The sequence below is a fragment of the Kryptolebias marmoratus genome, linkage group LG2 (assembly GCF_001649575.2).
Source record: "Kryptolebias marmoratus isolate JLee-2015 linkage group LG2, ASM164957v2, whole genome shotgun sequence".
Taxonomy (NCBI): Eukaryota; Metazoa; Chordata; class Actinopteri; order Cyprinodontiformes; family Rivulidae; genus Kryptolebias; species Kryptolebias marmoratus.
Window position 1 is genome coordinate 20,015,274 of NC_051431.1, and position 24,915 is coordinate 20,040,188.

Consider the following 24,915-nt stretch of genomic DNA (forward strand, 5'->3'; position numbering starts at 1 on the left):
GAGGTTGCCTGGTGGACATTTGGAGTTTACAGTCAGAAGCAGGAGAGTGATGGGGGTGGGGTAGAGGGAGGGTGGGGCATGCAGTTTCAGCTACGTTTACTCCTGCAAACTAAAAAAAAAAACAACTACAGGACATGGGGGGGAAAGGGTTCAAAAAGACCGATTAGAAAATGGATTCGACTTTCACCTTTTCCTTTATCGCATCAACCTGAAAAGGAAATTCAGAGAGGCAACTTAAAGGAGGAAAAAACAAAACAAATGGGAGGCTCTCTAAACAGAATTTGGCAGAGAAAAGAGCAAACAGAGGACTTGTCACTTAAAAAAATAAAATCTTTCAGAGTGATGTGGGTAAATAATGCCACTTTTGATACAAATGCAGACTTGAGATTTATCTCCAAAATGTTAATTTAGTTTCTCAGACGTGTGGGGAAAACTAAAACACAGATACTAATACTTAACAGCTTCCAACTTATGCACAGTATAAATATTGTGCAATTCATCAAGAAAATTGTTTACTTTAATGGATAAATGAGCCATTGTTGCAGCCTATTACAAGAACAGCTTATTGAAACAGTGATGTGTGGCACATAGAGGCGATAATATTTGATTAATTCTTCACTCAGGTCTGCTTGCTTTTATGGTAGCAACACAAACTATGTTTCTGTCATCTAACAGATGAATGGCACAATGAGTAACACAGCAGTTATGAATCTCTTCTGCGTAACATTTGTATGGAAAAGTAGCTTGAATGAATTTAAACCAAAATGGAAAGCCCAGTGATGAGAGAAGCAAAGAAAGATGAGCAGGAACGGAGGAGAGAACAGCGAGAACTGAGGGGCCTGCTCCGTGATGCAGTGTAGGGGGAAACCGTTTACTGGTAAACGGTTTGCAAACACACTCGAGCAGCTTTTTCTTCAGCAACAGAGAGGTAGAACCACAGAGCAGGGATCATCCAGTGCCTATGCTTTGTTTCTGTAGCGCTCTTCTGACTTGGATTGACACTGAAAACCTGAGACGTGACGGTCTCCGCCGATAGGGTCAAGGATACAGGTTTGCAAAAACTATATTCTTTGCTGAAATTTGGGAGGATTTGTGATAAAATACCTACAAACAACATGTAGCTTTTCTTATCCATTTTGATTCATTAGCTGTTTTTTAACTGCAGTTTTTATTCATGTACCTACAAACAAACTTCCACTTTTTCCTCTTTAAAAAACAAACTTTGCAAAGCAAGCTCTCTCTGCACGAGCCACCGCTCGTACCAGCCAACCCACCTTTGAGAGATACTCCCTCATGACCTGGATGAAGTACGGCATAGAGAAGTCCATGATGTTGTGCCTCCAGGCGGTTTCCAGCACCACGTCTGGCCGCAGCAGGTCGTAGCAGGTGAAAAGGCAGGCGGCAAAACACTCCTTCTTGTCTTCGCCGAGGAACCACGCCAAGAGCTCCTCGGCCAGCTCGATGTCTTTGGACTCCGACGCGTACTGCATCGCATCCTGTAGGACGACAACTCAGGTCAGTGGATTTAATTAGGGGGAAAGAGTCCACATTGGGTATTTTGCATCACAGCACAGTTGTTGGTGTGAAACTTAAGGACGAAGTTCTTGATCCAGTTAAAGTGTGGAGCTTCTTGCACCTTGTAGAGCTTGTCCTTCTTGCAGAGCTCGACACTCTGTTTCCAGCGGTTGTTCCCTTTGAAAAGGTAGGCTGCGATCCTCCTAAATTCAATCAGCTCGTGCTTCTCAAGGCTCTGGGCCAGCGAGATGTTGTCAAAGTTATCATAAGCGTCGATGGATGTTCGCAGTGCCTACACAGACACAAGAAATTAAAGAAAATGGTTAAAAGGGAAAAAACATCTAATAGAATGAGGAATTTCAAATTGTATTTAGGATAAACCAAAAAACCCATCATACTGCATAATCCTCCTCAGCGATGAAGAGGTTGTTAAGTGCTTCATTCACTCCCTTGTTGTTGTGGTTCTGGACAGACCTTAGGTACGGTTTAACCAGAGGCAGCTGCTTCATCTAGACGACAAACCAGAAGAAAGATCATTACTGAGCAGCTTCCATTTTCAGTCAACTTTGACTGACGTCAACTTCCTCCAAATTATTTTTATAAGCCCTCATTTAAAATAACTTCACTTTGAGATGAAACTTTCATAAAAAAGATAATAAAATAAAAGTCCAGGACCTTGCTGAAGTAGTTGACAGCACGTGTGTGGTCCAGTCTTGGAGAGAGGACGATGAGCAGGTCATTCAGTAACAGTGGTTTAAATTCCAAATAAAACTGGATAGCCTTGTAGTACAGCTCCACATTTGCCACCTGGAAAAAACAAACAAACAAAAAAAAAAAACCAGATATTCAGGTGGCACAAATCATTTTTACCTTAATTTAAAACAAATGAATAATAATTAAAAGATCTGTTTTATGCTTAAACAGTTAAAAATAAAACAAGAAATAAAATCAGTCCGTCCCTGTATTGTTTTTATTTTTATCATTACCTTGGTGACAATGTCTTTGAACTGTCCTTCCTTCCAGGCATCAGCTGGATGGTTCATCATAGTGATGATGGCGTTGTCATATTCCTCATATTTGTCATAGAGGAACACTAACTCACCCCAAAGGTGGGCCTGCTCGGCTGCCCTGAGCACCTGAAACAGACATGCGTACAGATGATTTCACAAACTCATATTAACACTTTGTTAGTCTCTCTCCCCCATCACAACCTAAGCAGGTAGATTTGTGTAAGTGATTTCAGAAAAAAAACAAACAAAACAAAAACAAAACAAAAAAACCCTGCAAAGTTGAAGCTAAATTTCAGACCTACCTTAGGAATGTTGACACGAGACCAGAAGAGTTCCAGGTGTTCCCTCATCTTTTGGGGTTTAAACTTAGAATAGAGGATGGCCAGCTCGGTGAACATACCCATGTGAGCGCGCTCCAGCCCCAGAGCGGCCTCGAGCATGGTGATCAGCTCCTCAAAGTAACCGCGGTCCTGCAGGAAGCAGACAGACGGACTTAATGACAAAAACAAAAACCTGCATAAAAATGTACTTGTACAATTTTTTATATTAAAGGCGGTAAAGACTGTTTTATGCAGGTCCCATTATTTCTGCATTCACTCAATATAACATCGTAACAAAACAACTATAGCTACGTTCACACTGCAGGTCTTAACCCTCTCAGGCTCAAATTAAGTTTAGTAACAGGAAAAATGAGATATGTTGTTGCAACGTCTGCCTTGAGAGGGTTAATGCTCAATTCTGATTGTAGATTTGGGCAACTTTTACTGCAGTACCAATGAACCCCAAGACGCCTTCAGTCACAGATCTAACTTTTTTTTTTTCAGCTCTACATGATGCATCTGTTTTGTGTACAAGTTCATTAACGGATTTCTCACATTTACAGAAACTTAACTTAGTTTTTAAAACTATTCCTCCAGCTTTGCCACATACCTGGTAGTAGTTGATTAGTTCCTCCAGTTCGTCAGCATGGACGACAATATGCAGGCCACACATTTGGGCCAGACGGAACTCCTTCCCATCCACACAGGCAAAACAAACCTAGAAGAGCAGATAATGAGGGGAAAACAAATCATATGAAAGTAGACATTCAGCTGTACTAATGTACAAATAATGAACAGAACAAAGCTGTGTGAAAGCACCATTGTTCTTTGTAAATACATGAAACAGATTTGTCATTGCCCACCTCTTTCCAGGTCCGGGTGCTGTTGGCCTTGCGGGCTCCATCCACAGCAGCCTGATATTCTCCCAGGTGCACCAACGTGGACGCAAGACGGCCAAAGTTGGACACGTTGTTATAAAGTAGCTTGGCAGCTTCGTACATCTTGTCGTCATAACAACGATCACCCACCTACAGAATGACGAGAAGTGAAAGCAAGGTTAGCTTCGACGTCGCAAAGGAAGGAGTGCTGACTGCTGTGTGGATGTGCTTCCTGAGACCTACTTGTTGAATGTGAGCGTTGTTGGGACCATTGATGAACTCCTCCAGCTCAGCCAGACGGTTGGTTTTGGCCAGAGCAAAGATCAGCTCCGTCTCAACGTACGACTCCCGAGCCTTTTTACGAGCCATCTGCAGGAACTTCACCAGGTCCTCCCAGTTTCCTGCATACAAAACAACACCTCAGTTTTGTGCAAATAGTGGAATAGTTACTAAACATCATTAAAATGTCTTCAATAAATAAAATAATGCAGCTCAAGGTCAAATGATAAAATGCACGGATATAATAAAGAGCAGCTTACCACTTTGGGCTGCAGCTTGTCCCACCTCCATGTACGCAGAGGGGTCATCGGCCTTGATGTAAGAGTCGATGGCTTCCTTCACCATCCCCTTCTGAAGCTGGGCCTTCGCCAGCTGACTCCACACTGGAGGCTCATTGCAGCGCTCCGCAAATTCATAAGCTCTGTCCAAGTTCCCGATGTGTTCAATCAGAACCTGGACGTGGAAGAAAATTCAAAACAACTGAGCAAAGCTTAAAGTCAAAAGTTAAACCGCAATATTTGTAAAACATTTCAAACAAGAAGTAACAACAAAACCGTTACAGGCAAAAGCAAAAGTCACCTGAACAGCAGAGGTGTTGACATCAAATTTTCTGAAAATGGCAAAGGCCTCCTCAAACAGCTCATTACTGATGGCAATGTTTGCGATATCAGGGGCATCGTAGTTGTCTAGGCGGTTAATGTACTCCATAACACGTGTTCGGTCGGCTTTAATGGCCGTCAGGATGAGAAGATTCTGGAGGTTTCTGCAATAAATGCAGCAGGTTTTCAGTAAACATCTTATGACTGCATATTCAGATTCACACAATTCAGAAGGGTAAGATTTAAAAAGACAAAATTTTTTAACATTTTTGTTAGTCATTATTTATTTTTTTAAATCCAATATGTATGGGGTTGAGGAGACAGCAGGTGCTTCACCTGTGCTCACTGAAAACAGAGTTATCCAACACAATCTTTTCCAGAAGCTCAATGAGCTCGTTGGGAAGGTCAGCGGTCATGAAAGCCTTGACTGTAACAGACACCTCCTCTGGGTCTTGGGTCTCCGATAAAGCTGTCTGGACAACCTGCAGCAGAGGGACAGGACATGATGCTTAAACAAACAGGAAAAAAAAATACTTTTAATTAATGATGCAGATGTACTTTAAGACAAAAAAAAAAAAAAGTGTCTCACCACACTTTTCTTTATGTTATTATTGAGATGTAAAATAACTGAATGCAAAGAACTATTGCAAAACAGGACTGAACTGGATGCTGTCTTTAATAAAAACCACTTATGAATGAGTTCTCATGGCAGACTTTCAGAGACTTTAAGGGCTCAGACCTGGTCGATGAGAGGTCTTCTGTACTGGTTGGTCTCCAGCAGGACACTTGCCCACAGCTCAGGGTTCTTGCGACGTACAAGGTAGCGGGACAAACTCTTGAACAGGGAATTTTCATTGCACACCTAAAGCAGGACATACAAAAACAGTTAAAGAGAAAGAACAGCTCGGTAATGCAATTATATTATTTTATATTAACAAATAATTTAAGACTTAATCCACTACAACACAAGAACCAACACAACAAATGCTTTCAGATTTAACTTACATGAATGAGTTCCTGGTCACACTGTCCTCTTTCATAAGCCACACAGGCCAGGTGGGGGTCTCTCTTCTCACAATACTTGCCCACCACACGGCTGTCATAGTAGGGGTTCTCCCTCAAGAAGCGCTCAGGGTTGTTGTTGCTGTCGATGTAGATCTTGGCCAAAGCGTTGTGAGTTGCAGGCTCCTCACAACCTTCATGAATGCGAGCCTCCAACCAGGGCAGCAGCAACTTCAGCCTGAAGAGAGAAAAAATAAAATGCATATATACATTTTTTGTTTTTACATACTAAACAATGATTTAGGTAACATGCATAATTCTTCTCCAGCTTCAGTTTAAATTCTTCTTTCTCACCGGTTTCTCTTCTCCACTTCAGCAACAAGTTCATCAGTGGAGAACTGTCCTCGCACCACCATGATCAGGTTCTTAATCACGTCCTCAGCACAGTCTACGTCCAGTAAACCTCCAATGACTACAGGCAAACGGCTTGGGTTCACCTGGAACAAATGATCGACAAATTAGAACGAGTCCTTTTCAACCTGAACAGGTTCCTCTGAATCTATTAGCGTACCTTCTGAACGTAGATCTCAATGTATTTTTGCAGGCTGTTGCGATAGAGGTACAGAACCAGGTCGTGGACAAAATCAAAGCGGTCACAGACAATGATTAACGGTAGCTGGTCGGTCAGCTTGGCCTCCTGGTGAAGGGAAACATGTTATAAGTGACATAATCTGCACTACTGAAGTAGAACAAGAAAAGAAAAAGTCACAGATAAATCTTCTGCACTATCCACTTCTCACCTTCAGGAAGTTCTTCACGCGTTCAGGGTCGTAGCAGTTACTTTCTCTGCAGATTCTCTCCACCTCTTTGATCTGGCCCGTTTTGCAGGCGGCCTGAATATATTTGAAGTGGACCTCTGGATCCTGGCTGAAGTTCACAATGGAACCCAAGAAATAGAACAAACCTGAGGAGGAAAAAGTCATCGATCTGAACACTGGAAGTGACCAAAATAATTTGTTTTCACACATAAATTCTTGATAATGCCCATTTTACACATGTGCCTGACAACAGAAGACTGTACACACTGTATTCAGACAACCGGAAATATAAATATGGATACTTTGTTTACTAGAGAAGACTTCTTATAAGTGGGGGACAGAGCGGACAGGAAACGGGATATGATGCCAAAGGCACAGTATGGAAATCTTTTATAGTGTTCTGTTTACCAGATGTTGGATTCGGCTAAAAACGTATCCATAAATGTGACAACTTTGCTCTGATACAAGGGGTGTAACATTTCCCTCAAAGGGAATAAACTTTGCACAAGTCAGGAAGACTAGACTTCCACAGATGTGCAACTTACCCTCAAAGCTCTTGAATGACTCAAAAAGTTCAGTCAGGGCCTGAGTTGTAAGCTGCTCATGGTACTTGGAAGCCACCTGCACACAGATCTGCAGGTTCTGACGGATGTTGGCTGACAACATGGCCCTCAGACACTCCAGAGAGTCCTCCACTGAGAGGGAGCCAAAGAAATTCACCAGCCACTACAAAGACAAACAACAATTATGACTGTAAACTACAATTATACCGATCACAAAAATCAACACACACACTTTATTTAAAAAGGAACAAATTGCATGTTTCAATCATGTTTCTAAAACTTTATTTTTATCTGGTTTGTACCTCTGGGTTTAGAAGGTGTGTGTGCACCACAGCACGCTTTATATCATACAAGTCAGTGTAATGCTCCAGCGCCCTCTGCAGGAGGCCAGCCTTCTCACACAGCTGAGCCACATGGGCGCGATCATAGTGAGTGAACATCTGATTGCCAAGGATGGCATCCGCAACCTATAAAACACAAGAAAGGAAACAAACTTTAATCTCCGTTTGAGGCTTTGAATCAGTGGCAACATTTTCAAAAAGTGTAGCAAGATTTCTTAATTTATGTTTAATTCATTAAAAAGGATGTTTGAAACATTGTAGTTCTGAAAACCAATTAGTGATTGATTTTTCATTCTGGTTCAACTCAAAGTAGCAGCATTTCAGCAGCAGATTTATTGACGCATGTTTGTACCTGTGGCGCATGAACCAAATTCATTTCCAGCAAACGTGTCTGCAGAGGTCCTTCCATGGGTCTGTTGTTCTTCAGGGCATCCAACAGGAAGGATGTGCACTGCTGGATCAGGTTGTACTCCATGAAGACGTCAACAATCTGGAGAAACAAGCAAGTGATACGTTTAATAATTGTTAAATATTGTTGGTTTATTTAATGATAGTAGGGCTGAGCCAAACAGGTTATTCAATTCAAATAGATCTGGTACAGTTACTCCTCAAGTTCAGCTAAAGTGGTTTTACCTGTGTAATATCAGCAAGTGGCTCTTCATCCTGAACCAGCATCTGGGAGAACTGGAGGCCTTGCTCTGGACTGATCCGCATTACGTTCCTTAGCAGAAAGATCCAGTCTGGAGTGTAGCCGACCTACAAGGTTAACACATTCTCAGCACTCGCCATAATTTTATATAAGAATCATTAATGTAAACAATAGAAACACAGGTTTAAAACCACTTCTCCTGACATCTCGTGTTGTACAATAAACTTACGATGGGTACGATACTCAGTATCACACACCTTCTTGGCGTAAAGCACAATCTTCTGGAACTGTCCAGTCTCTGCGAAGCACTGGATGACTTTGTTGGGGACGTTGGCTCTGAGATAAACACTGAGGGCAAGAGTAGGGTCGACTGACTTCACCAAGTCTCCAAGCTCCTCAGAGCACTCCAGCTGAAAACACAAATCAGGATTTAGCTGAGATAAAGTCATTTCAGAACAAGTGTCAGTAAACCAGTGACGTGTCTTCCTCAAATATGGGCACCAAGTTTAAACTGATCACATTCAGAGGAAGGAGGTGGCAGTTTGGTTTGTGAACTTTAATTTCTATCATTTGTAAATGTATTGATCTGGAATTGGTGACACAGGCACCCAACTTCTTTGAGTGTTTATAAGGCTACATTATACAGATTTAGCAAACTTTTATTCAAAACTACTTACAGCTGAGGAGCATAAGAGTGTTATTGTAGTGAATGAATTCTGAAAACTTTTTTGGAAGGCCTTTTACCTTGTCCTCCTTTAGCCATTTCTCCAGTAACTGCTTGCGGCCCTGCTGAAGAACAGGCCTGCACAGCTCCAAAGACTCAAACTTATTAAGCTGGCCTTGATCCAGCAGGATGCCAAAGTACTGGAGCAAAGGAGACGTCTGGCCCGGTTGGGCTGGAACACTTTGGAACCTGCGGATGGTGTCTGGAGTTCGCAGAATGCCCTGTAGTTTAAAACCAACAAGATGCACACGTGAGAAGTGTTTAAACTTTCAAAAAACAAAACGAGATTCTATACCTACAATGCTTTATATCAGGAAACAAACAAACACTCTTGGTTATTTATAGAAATCTATTTCGTTCTAACAGCTTGAGCTGGTAAGTCGTCTATTTAGGTGCATAGAGGCACGGTGGCGGTACCTTGGGCGCGTTAGCCGCCACTTTGGCAGCCTCGGAGTAGTTTCCTGCTGCAAAGAGTGTGTTGAACTTGCGGGCAAACAGCTCCTCAGCACCAGCGAGGTTGTTGCGTACAGCCATGCGAAGAGCCAGGTCTGGGTTCTGGAGCACATTGGTGATGTAGGGAATGATGTTCTCCTCCTCCACGCATACAGACAGCACCTGAAAAAACATTTGCATGTTTCCTTTTTTAAAAAGCAACAGTAGACACATTAGCAGATAGATTTAATTATGGACTTAAACAACTGCACTGACCATCTTAATTTTTTATGCACTTCACCCATCAGTCTACAAAAATAAAGTAAAATCTTTCCCAAACTAATTCTACATCATTCCTCTTATTGAACTTATTTCCTGAGACACATTTTGTAACTTCTAACTAATGCCCATCTCAAAAGGGCTCTAACAGCTCAGTTATAAAAAAAGGTTAGAGAAAAGATTACAAAACTTTTAAATCATAATTGACAAAGTTGCAATAACAAATTATATTCTGTAAATATCTAAAAAGGAGTCATTTACAGGGCGTATAGTGTCATTTTTTCCTTCAAGCAGATACGGTAACTAAATGAACAGCCTTTAATTTACATTACTCCGCACACACTGATGGCTTTAGGTGACATATTCTAAAAATGTGTGCTTATCAGATTCCTTAAACACAAGGATCTCCTCGTGCTGCCATGAATCTTGTTAGATGTAATGTTGCTGCGTGCATGTGCAACACCCTGAGCTTTGCAGAGGGCCCGCAGGTTAGAGCCAGGAGAATAACAGGATTAGCTTGTGCAGTCTGCCCGGCCAAGCTTAGGCTTCCCACTGAGGCTGCCACATGCTGCCCGACACGGAAAAATGCTGCTGCAGTGTGATATTTTCTCAGAGATTTCCTCTGTCAAGGTCACACTCAAGGACCCACCCTGATATAGAAAGTGGCTGACACCAGAGGGACAGTGAATCACCAAACGTCGGCCGTTACAAACCTACATGAGAACACAGTTCATGTATGGGCACCGAGTCAGCAGACATGCATTCTAACTTAGACGCTTCTTAATTCTTGATTTATGTTACGCATTTCAAACATCACCAACACCTTTAATCACACATTTAAAATCTCTGATCTATGAAGCACTGTCAAAGTGTAAAAAGGCAAAACGAAGCATTTCTAGTAAACATGCCTCGCCCACGGAAATTCATTAGGTGTTGATTGAATGTGCAAGCTGTGACCACAGAACATGGATCCAACAAGTCATTTCCTGTCAATGCGAATAAGACGCAGTTTGCAGAACGTCGCAGCATTTAGTTGTCAGATAATGGGGCGCATTACTCCTTGGTCTTTAATAATGTGACAACATCCGCTTTTACTGTTCAGTTTTGTTTAATCTCGGGGTCCTGCTGCAATAAAGTCACAGATTCAACAGCGGCAGTAAATCTGTAGCCTTGATCTCAAAATGTTCGTGCAAGTGTAAAACAGTACCTGTCCTTTCCTGTTAACTCCGATGATACCAGCTGTAGGTTCATGAGGGGCAGTGACAAAGATGGTCTCTCCACTGATCCTGTTCATGTAGATGCAAGTTCCTGTCTCAAGGTCGTACAGGTGGATGTAGCCATATTTGGTGATGAGAAAGACGACATCTTGCTTGGAACTGATCTAGATGTCCCGAAATAGACAGAAATAGAGCTCATTATGAAAAGAAATAAAATATGATGGAGTTTTGACAGACACCAGATGTAAGTGTACTGAAAGGCGGTTCCAAAAAGCTTGTTTAAAACAGCCATTTCCTTACAGATTTTGTTTGTTTTTAACAAAATAAGAGTCCAGTTTCTTAAAGTGCACAAAGAACATGCTATACAAGTCAGATAAAAACAATTTTCTTTAGGTTTCTACCTGCATGGCAACAGGGAAGTCATTCTGGGCTTCTGGAGGAAAGAAAACATCCACAGCTTTTTTGGGAAATGGTTGGTTTCCAGTTGGAGGAGTTCCCACTTCAATAATATGAAGCTAAAAGAAAGAAAAAAAAAAAAAGTCAAAAGGAGACAAACTGGAGCATCTTTTAAAAGCAATAAGTATCTAGCCAAACACTGAATGAATTTTTATTTCTCCTTTAAAAAGAGAAACGGTTAGTCAAGACCTCGCCATCTTTGCGCTGCTGATAAATCTTACTTTTCCTCCTGCCTGTCCCCGCACAGCAAAGCAGAACAGAGTTGACTCTTCGGTGTTGCCTTCCATCTTGAACTGTGCAAAGCCTGCAGCATGACCCTCGATGGGCTGAGACACTTTCCTGTCCACTGAGTACAACTGCATGGCTCCAACAACACGGTTTTGCTTAGGAGGAAAAAAAAAAAAAGAATTTATGCTTCAGGACATAGGTGTGAGCAAATCAATGTGACATTCTGACCTTTCATTAAAATGCATTTAACTCTTAGCTGGCCTTCGGTACTCTTAGTTAGCCTTTCAGTACCTTTAGTTTAGTTTTTATCATGTCTGATTAACTGAGGTTTTTAAATCCTAGTCCAGTTTGTTAGCTTTCATTATATCCTTGTTTGGTTTTTCTCAGTTTATCTTGTGTGTGTGCGTGCGTTTCATTTAGATTATCCTAGCTCATGTTTTAAGATAATTTATGCGTGTTTTGACTCTGTATTTGTGTGTAAAATGTTGTAAAGCACTTTGTATCGCCTTGTTGCTGAAAAGTGCTATACAAATACATTTGCCAACTTCCTTAGAATTTAAATCTGAAGCGTTTGTTTACATTGTGCAAATTCACCTGTGCTGAAATACCAATGAGCAGCAACCACTTCTGTTTGGCATCAGTGCGATAATTGATGATCTGGCAGCCTGCCAGGCTGGAGTGACGGTCAAAGACTTTGATTGGCTGAGAGTCCCCCTCCATGCTCCAGTGGTAGACCGCGTTGTCCGTGACCAGGGCGACGGTGTTGAGGGAGATCCACTTCCAGAAAGTCACATCGTCCGTCATCGTGTGAGCCTTCATCTTGCTCTTCATCTCAATGTTAAAGATCTGCAGGGTCTTTGCAGCTAGAAACATTAAGAGCCAAGGTTAGCAAACAGTGGCAACTTAAATGCTGTGACCATCCTCCACCCTCCAAATAAAAAAAACAAAAAAAAACTACAAATATACTTAACAATATGTTGTGATTAAAGCCACAACACGCCACTTACAGAAAACTTTGGGATTATCAAACCAAAAAGCAAGGCCAACAAGAAGGCAATCAAAATGGATCTGCATTCACTCACATTAGATGCAACAAGCTCTTCATGTGAAACTTATTATATTCAATTGTTAATGTGAATTTACTGTTTTAAAACAGCATGAAAGGGGCACCAATTCCCCACCACCCCAAACAATACCAAGCTGTGCAATAAAAAGGACTAAATTATGTGAGTGCAGGTTGATTAATGTTACCATTTTAGTTCTACAATATTGTGTAAAATGTAAATAAAAACAGAATGCAATGATTTGCAAATTTCATTTAAAAAAAGCTGCTGGAGGATCATTTTGCAATAAATTAGGTTAACTGGAAATGGGTCAGTAAGAGGAGCCTTTTAGAGAGGCTGAATCTCTCAGAAGTAAAGATGGGCAGAGGTTCACCAGTCTGCAAAAAACTGTCTAAAAATGGTGGAACAATTTCAGAAGAATAATTTCAGTTTGCCCAATGGAAAATTGAGTCCAGTCCATAATATAATAAAGGAACTCTTCAGCCCCTCAGGCAGCTCTGCATTAAAAACTAGTTCCACAAATCACAGCCTGTAAACACAGTTCACCATGCCTTCCACTAATGCTGCTTAAAGCTCTATCATACAAAGAAGCCATATGTGAACATCCAGAAACACTGCCGTCTTCTCTGGGCCAAAAATGGACTGAGGCAAAGAAGGAAACTGTTCTGTGGTCAGACGAATTGAAATTTGAAGTTCTTTTTGGAAACCATGACCTGCCTGCAGTCCAGACCCTCACCAATAGAAACCATTTGACGCACCATTAAAACAACAACTCTAAAGACGGACCAGGACTGTTAAACAGCTGGAGTCCTCCATCAGACAAGAATGGGACAACATTCCCCTCCATAAACTCTTTAGTTCCTAGACCACTGGTGCCCAATCCTGGTCCTGGAGGGCCTCTATCCTGCAGATTTTAATGTTTCTCTGCTCTTCAAGCTCTGCAAAAGCCTGTTAACCCTTTATTCATTCAGAACAGGTGTGTCAAAGCAGAGAAGCATCTAAACCATGCAGGATAGTAGCCCTCCAGGACCAGAACTGGACACCACTGTTCCAGTAGTTTACAGACTGTTGTTAAATAAAAAGGGAGGATGCTTCCCAGAATAATGCAAAAAATAAAACTTTAACAATTTCTTAGTTTAAACATTTGATACGCTGACCATCTTCTATTCTGAGAACAATGTTGGTTTATTTGCAAATCACTGCTTTCTGTTTTTATTAGCATTATACACAACGTCCAAACTTTTTCAAATTGGGGGTGTAATTTTCACAACTGATTCAATTTTCTTTTCACTGATCATTTTCTGACCTTTTAAAGTTCCCATCTTTTGAAAAGGGATTTAAAAAACAAAGAAAAGTCAATTATCTTTGACTCGAAACTACAAAGGTTTAAACCTCCTTTTTGTTTTGATGACTGGACAATACTTGTATAAATGTGACGGCAGTGGCGCACCCTGTAGCAATTTTTTTAATGCTGTGTAGAAGCTCGAGCAAAAACCAGGTAAATTAGGAAGTGATGTCTGCAGGAAAACTAATTTGGAGTGCAGTAAAGGTGAAATGGGCGAAGTTATGACCTCTGACAAGCTGTCAGCCACTATCACCTACAAGCAAAATTACATTTTTAATTTGCTGTTAAAGACCTATGGGGATTCGCACAAAAAATGTCATCTTTTAAAGATGTAATGTGATAATTTGGCTGGGTGTGAATGCAGATTGGCAAAAGACGACAACAAAGAAGACAGATGTGACTTTGGGAGGGATGCTGGACAGATGCACTCACACCCACTCTTAGCTCTTCAAGTTTAGTGTTAATGAAGGTAAGACACTACTGCTTTGCAAAAACAAACAGTTCATAGATTAACCACAATAAATCATTAAGAAGCTGTTTATACACCATGAATGACAATACAGCAATGTTTCCTAAATATCAAGTTGTGTGTATTGTTATTTTTAGGATAAATATTAGCAATATGCTTTGAATAAAAATACAAGTTGTATTAAGTTTTTTATTTTCTCTTTTAATCCTTTTGTTTTAAGAATAGTTGTGCTTAAAGGTTTTTATAAGCTTTTCAAGCCTCTTAGATCTTTAGTAACTTAATTTCTGTGGACGCAGTCAGTAAATCTTGCATATAACTAAATAATAATGTTTAAAATGTTATTTTAAACCTGCAATAAACATTAGTATTTGCAATATAAGGGAAAAAAAGCTAGCGGTGTAGGCCACAATTGTGCAACAATGGGGAAAAAGGGAACTAAGTGAAAGAACGGCAAGGATCAAATCTATGCAGACACATTCAGCGAAAATTTATTTTATCCATGATCAAAGATTTGACACCGCCACAGCATTTGCACTTACAAAATGATATTGTTAAAACATATTATTGAATAAAATTATATGTCTGCTTTAGATTTTATTCTTTGCTGTAAAAAAAAAAAATGAGTAGGAATGGTTATTAAAATAAGCACATTTGTCTGAGGTTCCCTCGGATATTGATCAAAAATACTGCACTTCAAATGCAACAATATGTTTGTAAAGTCCAACAGAAATCATCAAAATGGACAAATGTTGTGAAATATTCAACTCATGCAACCTAAATTAGATTATGAACTTAACCAGCTCATAAGAAGGTTGACTATATAGTCATTGGGACATAATGTTTAAATATATTTGACTTTGCCACTAAAGAGTGTCTCAAACGTCTCTAAATGTGCTTTTATTTTTACAACCATGAGTTCAGGTTCTTAGAAAAGGTAACCAACAAATTTCTCTTAGATTGTAACCAGACACTACGTCTGTGTCTATGGATAGAAGGTCTGTATAAGGCAACGTGGTGCTAACCTGTAATGCTTTTTGTATGCGCTATTCCCATTTTTAAATACAACTTAATATTAAATGATGGCTTTTATTGTCACTACTAAATCGTAATGTGGATATTGGTGTTTTGGTGGTCAGAGATAGTGAAATGTACATTTTATAGATGTTTGTTTTTAGTTTTTGTTTAAAAGTTTATTCTAATAAAAATACATTCAGCAACATTACCATCATATTTACAACAAAAGCTAAAAAAAATAAAAGCATGCAAGCACAATATTTGCAGCTTATCACCCATTAGGCATTTTAAATTAAGATGTTATTTATGTCTACATACTGTATTTGTTTTATAATAGTCTGCTCAAAATCATTTTGAAAATGATCAGCTTAAATATACATTACACATATACGATGTTGCAAATGAACAAACAAAATCTTTAAAAAAAAGTCTTTAAAGCTACAATGATTTTTAAGGCTTGTTTTCTGCTACTGTTTTCAGTTCAAGCACAGACTAAAAAAAAAAAAAATACTGTGTAAACATTTCAAGACAGTGCATACAGGAACACTTTGACAACTCATGATATGTAAAGTTCAACTCACCGTCTGCAAACATAAGAGAGCAGTAAGAAATGGAAAAAAATAAAAGAAAAAAGAAAAACAAGCAAAACAGACAAAGCATTTATGACAGCATGACATTATACTAATACTGCTGCTACTTTTCCTAAGAAGAATACTGCGTTTTACGTCAAATTTTACACTACAGTGTAGTTGTTGACAAACAGAGATGGGGGGGGTCTATTTATGAACATTAAAATGAAAAGCAGACTGTGACAGCTACATAACAAACGATTAAAAAAATTACACAAATGACCCCAATGTATCAGAAAATGACAAGAAATACGAGCAGCTTTTAGCTTTGAGATTATGTGCCTTCTTTTTTGCTATGTGCTACGTGCATTTAAAGCCGCCTCTTACCTTTGAGGGCGATCACTTTGCTGGCGGGGTTCATGATGGCGCTGTCGGCGGAAATGGGGCGGCGGATGGGATTGTTGGGGTCGGCCATGTCGATGATGACGACCTGGGCCTGCTCCCCCACTTTCTCCCTCACGCAGATGAACTTGTCGGACTCCATGGTCAGAGTGCTGAAGCCAATGTTGGCTGGGTTGATCCCCAGGTTCTGGAGCTGTCGCGTGAAAATAAATAAAATAAAATAAAAAACGAGAAGCGTTTTAATGGTGGCAGATAAATGACCTCCAGCTCCCAGGGAAAACTATAAATTATCACACAAATGGTAGATTTATCTATTTCAAGTCCAACTATACAAAGAACACTGGTTTACAATTTAAAAAAAACAAAAAAAACAAACAGTTCCAAGCATCAATATTACCTTTATAAAGACAATTTACATCAAAAATGGTCAAAGTAAATACATATAATAATAACAAATAATTTATCTGACAAGGTTAATTCTCCTCTCTGTGAGGGTAAAACATACACAGTTGTACAATCTTTAAAACTATTGGGGTCAAAAGCATCTTATTGTTTCTATATTTTTTCAGAGAAAGGGGCTCCAAGGTGCTTTTATGAGCACATAATGGCCCCCCATTTTGGTGGTGTACATATTTATCACCGAAGGCAAAAGTGATGTTTTTGTCCATGCATGTGTTTATCTGTCTATAGTATTGACAAAAAGACCTTGAAATTGGTACAATAGGTTTTACACAGCAATACAAGACATGATTAGAGCCTCCAGATTTCTGATTGAATACAGGTGCGTCAAACTCTCCATCTCAGCCACCAGCCAAGATACATTTACCAGACGAAGGAGTTTAGAGACTTTAATTGTGATTCATTGTCCCCACCCAAATCATAAAACAACATTTATCATACATGACCTGCTAAAAATCAAGACTCTGTCCAGGTATCTTGAGACAACAAATATGACATCTTCACACATGTAAAACGACGCTCTAAAAAGTCCACTTACACCCAAGACGATACAGAAAATGTTAACTCAAGAAGCTACGTGCAAATCTAACCATCCAACAGAGCCAGCAGCTGGGACATGATTGCATGTTAAGCGTGTGTTTAATATATACAAATAAATAAAATTTTAAAGATTTTAATTTTAGACTTTGCTTCTGAAGAGCTAAAACTTTGTAATATTTTGAACGGGTCTTGACAGTCCAAAGAAACAGTTTTCTTTGGACTTTGGCTACTTTTTTTGGCTGTCTAATCCTCGTACCTGACCATGACAACATAACCATGTGCTATATTCTTCAAAGAAAAAGAAAAAAAAGGCAGAATCAATGTCATGCTTTTAGACAAGTAGTTAAGATAGACAGGTGACAGAAGCGGAGAGGATCATAATAATTAGTTATTGATCAAGTAAAGTTTTCAGCTTATTTGGACTCATCTTATGGGATCTAAAATGCATCAAAACTCACTGTATTCGGCATTCTTGTAGAAAATGAGTGGCTGCTAAAAAAAAAAAACTGCACAAAGGTCCTGTTTAAAAATTGGTTCATCTGCAAGGTTATGTGTATAAACCCCAGTTCATCCCTTGAGAGGCACAGATAAAAATAATGATTATTTGAAAATGGTCAGGTGAAACTAAAACGCAATTCAAGGGCAGAACACTTAAGAGCCTAAAGAAAAGTATTTCTCAAAAATCACATTCAAGGGTTATGAAAAGTCGACGAAAGACGAAATGAAGGGATGACTCAAGACTTTTGCACAACGCTCTATGTGAGAGAATTTGTTTATATTTATTTGTTCATTTATTGACGGACCAGCTAGTCTTTCTCGGACGAAAGGAAGGATAGAAATCCCTGGTTTATCAACCCATCAGCTGACTTAAAAAAAAAAAAGGAAAAGGCCTGTCGTGACACCGCTGTGTGTGACTGGAGGCTGCACTTGTCAGACTGCAGCTGACCGTGATTTCAGCGCACCGCTTAACAAAACGGTCCTCTACCGGGAGAGTTTTCTAGCGTTACTATTTTATTCATTTACTTCAAATACACACATCTTTCCAAACGATAATCCGCGACACGACTCAGCGGTCGAAAAACAAATAGCTAAGCGTCGGCTGTGAATTGTGTGGTTAAAGCGGCGTGGCTCCAGCATCCCTCGCAGACACGAACAGTTAACGGTTACCGAGCTAATGCTAACAGCTAGCCGGATAATTAAGCTAGGCGACGCGTCAAGCGCTACAAATAAAACACTTTTTCTGCTAATATTTGTATAAAGGATGCAACACGGAGAGGCTCGCCTTTCCGTGCGAACACGCAGAAGCGGGAGGAATGAAAAAGCGGCAGCGTAAAAGCAGTTTCTGTGTTTTTATTATTTAGCTGATGGATAAACGGGGGAGGGGAGGTCATTCATTTGCTGCGGGTATTTGACGTTTAACGTTAGCTTGGCTAGCGAGCTGTCAAACGATCGCAATGCATGGAAAATTACCAATTAATTGACATGATAGGCGTTACAGACGTGCTACGCTTCTCCACGTTACCTGCAGGTGCTCCTGGAAGCGGATGGGCAATATCTGAGCCATGGCGGTGGTTTTCTCGAGCCTCCCCGGAGTCGTGAAATCCTAGCCGCTGCAGCTAGTTAGCTAGGCAGTAGCACCGCGCTAGCTAGGCTATACGACCTCCTTCCCTGTAGGTCGGAGCTAGTCAGTGGAGGAAAAAAAAAAAGGAAAAAAAAGATGCTGCACGATGAAACCAAAAGTACGAGTTGCTGCGCTGTTGGTCGCGTTTCCCGGAACCTGGTGCCGCTGGAAATGTCGGATTTAAGACGCCTTCCGCGCGTGCTTCCTGCACAGCAACGATGGGCAGCGGCGGCTGTGGCTGAGCTGCTCTCTGAAATCCGCAATGGCGGCGGAAACAGCTCAGAACCTTTCCCCCCCTCTCTCCTCTCTCCGGAAGCATCCAGGGAGATCTGGAAGAACACTGAAGCTTATGGCAACTATTTCAAGTTTTTTGTTTTTATTAATTCATTCAAAAAAAAATTACCTTTCCCTCCCCTCCGCCGGGTGTTCCAGATTGCACTCCGTAAGATTATCTCATTATTCACCCATGTGCGTCAGTTCAACTAATTAGGTTTTTTTTTTTAAACACCCTAAAGCAAGTCTTTAAAGCTGTTAGTATAATAATCAGAGTTAACTTCAAGAAGCAATGATGTTGGAAAGTAAACTCAGGAACCCATATTTCAAACTTTGGTTTAGAAAGCATATTTCGAATTACTAAATTTAACAAATTACCTAAATATAGTACATTTGGCTGTAGATTGTAAAAATCTACATCTCTTGTGTCCCTGTAGAGTCTAAAAATTTGTGTCAGTCATTTTATACACATGGTTGAATGTATTTGTTTTTAGAAAGCAATAACTAACATTTATTTCGAATTACAATAAGAATTTTTTTTTTTAAAGATATTTGCACAGTGCTTCTCCTCCCTTTGGACAACTTAATGTTTGTATTAAAACCTTGGTATTTTAACTATATGTAAAATTCTCCTACACAGTTTTACAATTTTTGCAGTGCAGCTGTTTATTAGACTTAAAAAAATAAACAAGAGAACTACCAACATTCATATTACACCCATCAACAGAACTAATCTAAGGAACAAAGGGTCTGACATTTCTGTTACTAGGATGTAAAACTGGAGCACAGACAAGGTTTTCACAAAGGGGTCACCTGTGACCTTGAAATCATTAGGGATCACCCTCGACCCACGAGGTGTCTAGCTGTGCAGTTTGACATTTCTATGTTAAAGGGTGTTCAATTTGGAGCTCAGACAAGAAACTGTTCACAGCTGGATGATGCCAAACCATAATATGTCCCGTTTTAGGACGGGCGAATAAAAAAAAAAAGACTCGGAACAAAGTGATGCATTTTAAAAAGCAGCTGTATTCGACTATAAAGGCATTTCTAATCCAGTGTCTCTAAGCCATTTTATTTATGCTTCAGTGTAAAAAGCCTAGACTAATAGAAAAAGAACCCCCCCCGAAAAAAATTACAAAACAATCAATAATAAAAAAGAAAACCCCACTCACCAGTCATTTCAATTAAAAATAGAAACAGCATTTTCATTTTAGCTAACATTTTCCCTCAAAACAAATATATTTCCTTATATATAGATATATATTTATATATTCTCAAGGCAGTTGTCATGGCCAAATTAATTGACCTCATCATGGCCATTATTTCACTTTTCAAAATTAGAAAAGAAAAGAAAAAAAAACATGTCTGAAGTTAAAGAAAAACAACTGGCGGAAGCACGTGACGCAGGGGGACCGCTGCCTCGGCCGACAGGTCAACGTCTCAATCTGAGTGAGAGGGAAAAAAAAACAAGTCTATGAAGGCAGTGTGGCGCACAGACACACCTCCTCCGGAACAAGTGCAGTGCAAAGAGAAATAAAGTTCGGACTCATTAGAAAACTATAACAGTCCTCTTTCACAGCACTCAGGTCGGCCATCAGCTTCCCTTTCGCTCGTCTCCTCTTCCTCTGGCATCTGTCGTCGTGGCGATGAAGGCGACTTTCTAATTGTTGGCCCTTTCCCGGAGCTGATATCCCACTTGACGGCGGTGAACGAGCGCGGCTCTCAGATCCATGCTCAGATTTGACAGTTCCGCCGCCTTCTGCTACCATTATAACCTACGAGCAAATGTATGAACAACTGTGGCAGAAAAAAAAAAAAAAATCTGCTGTTACAGTAAAAATTCAGTTAATACACTGTCCCTGAATACTGAAGACGGCTCTATCAGTAATGATGCCTCTGACAGCAGAAGAGAGAGGACACAAGTAGGAGGATTTCCGCAGCAGAGATGACTAATTACTGAAGCAGCTGAAGCTTTGTGCTCTTTTCTTCTGATGAGCAGATCGCAGGGCAGATGATGGGATCGGATGAACCGACGGGGGGAAGAGATTGTGCACCGGCGCCGATCGTCCGAGAGTGCTGGATGGCGACGTGAGGAAATCCCTGGATTAACGTTGACATGAAGCGAGTATGTTTGTTGTACGAATAAAACGAGAATGCTCACGTGTTTGTGTAAGATTTGATAGGAAAAAAAAAGGAAGAAAAAAAAACAAAAAGGTGAAAGAGAAATCCCTGGGCTATACAAGAAGAGGAGAGGGTGCTGAGGAGAGGTCCCGATGTGCCTCCATCGCCTCCGTGTCGCCCTCCCCTCCGTTACACCTGACACGCAGCAGGACTATGTGTTTCTCTTTTGCAGCTCCTGAATAAAGGCTGTGGAGGAGGAGAGGGTGGGGGAAACAAACAGTGAACACATGAAAGACTTCATCCCGCCGCAAAAAGATTATTTTGATCATCTTTAAGCATTAAAACGTCTCACCTCCAATAATTTCCTCTTTGACTTTTTGCAACTCTTTCCGCACCTCCTCCAAAATCTCCTGCAATTTGTAAAAAAAAAAAATGCAGATTTAGTCATGATTTGAAATCTAAGAACGTGTTTACATGCACTGAATTTACTATTTTTTTTCTTCAAATCAATGCAGAACCAAAGCAACCGTTCAGGGACTAGGATGAGTCTGCACTGTCTGGATTTAAACAAGCAAAGAGCAATAGAAGCTGATGGATGCCATTGTAATAAAATCAACATAGATTTGCAGTATTTTAATGTAGAAAGTACAAAACAGTGCTATATATCTAGGCTACCCAATATAAGAAACACAATAAGAGTGCTTTGCAGTTCCACAAGCAGAACAGGAATGTGGATTGTAATCTATGAGGAAGTGTTTGTATGAGCGCTGCCAACATGAGCAATATGACACCATTACTTAAGATTATATTATTGTAACCCAATGAAACTGATCTCAGTTTAAAATCTGGTTTGTTTTTTAAACAAATATTATTCTCCCACATTTTCCCCCCTTCTAATCATGGACACAGTTACAATGCTGTATCGGGTCTTAATGGGTTTGAGAGTCTCCAGTATTGAGTTTTGGGAATCATTTCCAATTTCAGTGCATGTAATCACTCTCTTTCATGTGCAGTTGAAGAACTGAACGTGCTGGCTGGGCAAGAAATTCACCTGTTTCATTTTCTCTAAATCAGAGTCCTCCGATGAATCGCTATTATTGCTCGGACCCTTTGCCCTGTGAAAAGACGAGAAAGAGACAAATCCACATACATCATGTTTATGTTTCACAGCAAAAAAATAAAAAATAAATAAAGCTCTTCATTGTCAGGGTAATCAAACCAATCACAATGGTACAAGAAGGACGAAGAAACTGTGAACGGAAAAGAAGGAAGCGAGATGAGAGTAAGCTGATCAAAAACTAATTATTCATTCATTCAGTTAAAAAAGTGCCATTGTGAAAATGTTTTTGTTTTCTCAAGCAGTTTGTACTGCGTGGGGTTTGAGACAGCAGAGGATAAACTGGCTGTGTTCAGAATGAGGTTAAACATCACCCCAGCAATAAAAAAAAAAAAAAAGTATGAATCACACAGCAAGGCTTTCATCTTATTCGACTTTCAGAGATAAAACATCTCCAGGTCCCCTGGGTTTACATGTATGTCACCCTCTGATCCATTAGATGGAGCTATCAGATGTTAAATCTGCTACCCACAGCGTGCAGGCTGTGGCAGAGCCGAGCTGGCCTGAGGCAGGAGGGGGGAACAAGAAAAGCGAGGAAAGCAAAAGGAAGCTGAGGTCACGATGGAGTGGGACAGCAGCATGTATACCTTAAAACTTGGGACAATGAGGTGTCCATGCTCTTGGGGATGGAGTTATTCCTGTTAGTGAAACACACACACACACACTCTCCTCTTAGAATGGAACTGAATGACATTCCCACACAAAAGCGCTTTTGTCCTCAGAGGGAGACAGATGTGGATGCGGTAACAAAACAATTACACAAACACACGCCATGATGGGGAGCTAGTTGTGAGGTGAGTACAAACACCAGACACCTGTTGGTTACAGATTTACTGATGGCGGCAGCACAAATATTCACAAATCAAATATTACCTGACCATAGACGCTTTCTCCCAAGGTTTTCTTAGCGTATCTATGAGGCAAATATATAAAAAAATCCATGAGCTGCTCATTTTAATTTTAAATAAGAGATATATTTGACGTCGGGGAGAATGTAGGTGGCATGCTGCAAATATGACTGTTCAGTTCTCACCGCTTTGACCTTGAGGCTCTGAGTCATCCTGTGCAGAAGAAAAAAAACACAAACAACACTGAGTCACTCAACTATTTCTTCTTTAAACCCTCCATCGTCTACGAAAAAGGATTTAGTCTTTCATTTGCATAGTTGCTTGAAAATAATGCGACTCAAAGAAGCGGACGCTTACATTATCTTGTGTCTTCACAGGTGGCTTCTCGGCGCTATTTGCAGCTTTCCTCCTGATGGAAAAAGAATTGCTTTATGATATTTCATCAAGAGGAAAAAAAAAAACTTAAGAGTTTGAAACACAAGAATGACCTATAAATGTCATAATTCACTTGGAGTGTAAAAAAAAGATCTAAACTCATCCAAACTAGGCATTTTATGCGACTGCAAACTTCACCCACCTTCGTGCCAAGATGGCACTCATCTCCCCCATTAAACCACCTCCTCCTCCTCCCCCTCCTCCTCCGATGGATGAGGTGCTGCTGCGATTGGGGTCGGCTCTGCCCAGTGGAGCTGCGGAGGCCGAATCCTCCTGCTGTGGGCGACAGGGGCAGTAAAAAACATGGAGGGCGGTGCCGTACAACAGCCCTCAAAGTCTCCGCGACTGTTAAGTGCATTAGTGGAACAACAAAACATCAACCGTAACCTCAGAAGAGCACACAACAGAATCAGTTACTACACGGCAAACATTTTGACTTGTGCGAGCAGAATGAGCGCGGGTGTATTTCGACATTGTTATGAATGGTTGCATTACATTCAAATCAGCTACTTTATAGATTCTTGTTTTGTGAGGAATTATAAAAAAAAAAGTTGCCAAAAACTCACCTTGGACACCTTGCGGAGTTTAGCCCCCGCCAAGGCAGCTGCCAAGCCCCCAGCTCCTGCTCCTCCACCAATGCCACCAATGCCATCTCCTCCTCCTCCTCCTCCTCCTCCTGAAATGGGCAGAGGCGGGGCTGGGGGAGGTCCTGCGGGAGGAGGTCCCGGGGGAGGAGGGATGCCAGCAGCTGGGGGAGGGCCAGGGGGTGGTGGGGGAGCCGGAGGTGGAGCGGGGCCTCCTGAGGGCAACGGTGGAGCTGGAGGAAAATGGGGGGACGGTTACTAAACATTAGAAAATCAAAAATGTATGTGGTGACACTATGGCCAATTTTACATTAGGCCAAAGATAAAATAAAATAAGAAATGAAATCAAGGTTTGGTCAGAACACCAGTAATGGCAACATGTCACCAAGGTGGCCCGTGTTCTTCAGTCTCAACTTAAACTGTGACTTTAAACAGTACAAAGTTCTACTTGGGTGACATGTCAAATATATTTAACATATAGAGCGCTGTTCCACTTTAATGACTGAACCATCAGGAATACATGTTATCAGCAGCCTTTTATTTAGCCGTTTGCATCCATTTTACTGGTAGTTTAACCTCTCCCAGGCGAATGAACAGGAGGGTCGGAGGACGGAGCTTTTTTTGTTATTTAATGCCACGCTGTTTATCTCATATAAAGAACCGAGGTCAGAGGGCCAAGGTCTCTGAGTCACAGCTCACCGCTGCGATACGCTATAGTGTTTTGAAATAAACATTCATAGTGAC

General features: G+C 40.6%; 2 protein-coding genes across 7 annotated transcripts in view; both read right to left on the minus strand.

Annotated features, from left to right (window-relative positions):
• Positions 1-19,154, minus strand: part of LOC108238160 (clathrin heavy chain 1) — a 21,779-nt gene extending 2,625 nt beyond the window's left edge. For 2 of the 5 annotated variants that reach the window (XM_017420044.3, XM_017420048.3), the window contains exons 1-32: positions 18,695-19,154; positions 16,159-16,366; positions 15,784-15,786; positions 11,905-12,173; positions 11,304-11,465; positions 11,028-11,141; positions 10,617-10,790; positions 9,116-9,313; positions 8,719-8,919; positions 8,232-8,384; positions 7,959-8,081; positions 7,678-7,815; positions 7,287-7,451; positions 6,967-7,147; positions 6,404-6,567; positions 6,175-6,300; positions 5,958-6,100; positions 5,607-5,841; positions 5,341-5,463; positions 4,938-5,083; positions 4,582-4,765; positions 4,263-4,455; positions 3,967-4,124; positions 3,709-3,873; positions 3,456-3,563; positions 2,828-2,995; positions 2,502-2,651; positions 2,191-2,322; positions 1,914-2,024; positions 1,637-1,807; positions 1,275-1,496; positions 188-208 (exon numbers count right to left, since the gene is read on the minus strand). In XM_017420044.3, the coding sequence (XP_017275533.1) occupies positions 188-208; positions 1,275-1,496; positions 1,637-1,807; positions 1,914-2,024; positions 2,191-2,322; positions 2,502-2,651; positions 2,828-2,995; positions 3,456-3,563; positions 3,709-3,873; positions 3,967-4,124; positions 4,263-4,455; positions 4,582-4,765; positions 4,938-5,083; positions 5,341-5,463; positions 5,607-5,841; positions 5,958-6,100; positions 6,175-6,300; positions 6,404-6,567; positions 6,967-7,147; positions 7,287-7,451; positions 7,678-7,815; positions 7,959-8,081; positions 8,232-8,384; positions 8,719-8,919; positions 9,116-9,313; positions 10,617-10,790; positions 11,028-11,141; positions 11,304-11,465; positions 11,905-12,173; positions 15,784-15,786; positions 16,159-16,366; positions 18,695-18,736 (4,851 nt within the window). In that variant the 5' untranslated portion in view covers positions 18,737-19,154. The remainder of the gene's footprint in view (positions 1-187; positions 209-1,274; positions 1,497-1,636; positions 1,808-1,913; positions 2,025-2,190; positions 2,323-2,501; positions 2,652-2,827; positions 2,996-3,455; positions 3,564-3,708; positions 3,874-3,966; positions 4,125-4,262; positions 4,456-4,581; positions 4,766-4,937; positions 5,084-5,340; positions 5,464-5,606; positions 5,842-5,957; positions 6,101-6,174; positions 6,301-6,403; positions 6,568-6,966; positions 7,148-7,286; positions 7,452-7,677; positions 7,816-7,958; positions 8,082-8,231; positions 8,385-8,718; positions 8,920-9,115; positions 9,314-10,616; positions 10,791-11,027; positions 11,142-11,303; positions 11,466-11,904; positions 12,174-15,783; positions 15,787-16,158; positions 16,367-18,694) is intronic. The other 3 variants (XM_017420045.3, XM_017420046.3, XM_017420047.3) reach the window with 3 other exon arrangements.
• Positions 19,155-20,072: 918 nt separating this feature from the next.
• The window catches only part of vaspb (vasodilator stimulated phosphoprotein b), a 31,978-nt gene continuing 27,135 nt past the window's right edge, over positions 20,073-24,915 (minus strand). Inside the window, exons 6-14 of one of the 2 annotated variants that reach the window (XM_017420142.3) lie at positions 24,154-24,404; positions 23,730-23,863; positions 23,510-23,561; positions 23,338-23,365; positions 23,178-23,217; positions 22,892-22,942; positions 22,239-22,302; positions 21,540-21,597; positions 20,073-21,433 (exon numbers count right to left, since the gene is read on the minus strand). In XM_017420142.3, coding sequence (XP_017275631.1) covers positions 21,399-21,433; positions 21,540-21,597; positions 22,239-22,302; positions 22,892-22,942; positions 23,178-23,217; positions 23,338-23,365; positions 23,510-23,561; positions 23,730-23,863; positions 24,154-24,404 — 713 coding nt within the window. In that variant the 3' untranslated portion in view covers positions 20,073-21,398. The remainder of the gene's footprint in view (positions 21,434-21,539; positions 21,598-22,238; positions 22,303-22,891; positions 22,943-23,177; positions 23,218-23,337; positions 23,366-23,509; positions 23,562-23,729; positions 23,864-24,153; positions 24,405-24,915) is intronic. The other variant, XM_017420143.3, reaches the window with a different exon arrangement.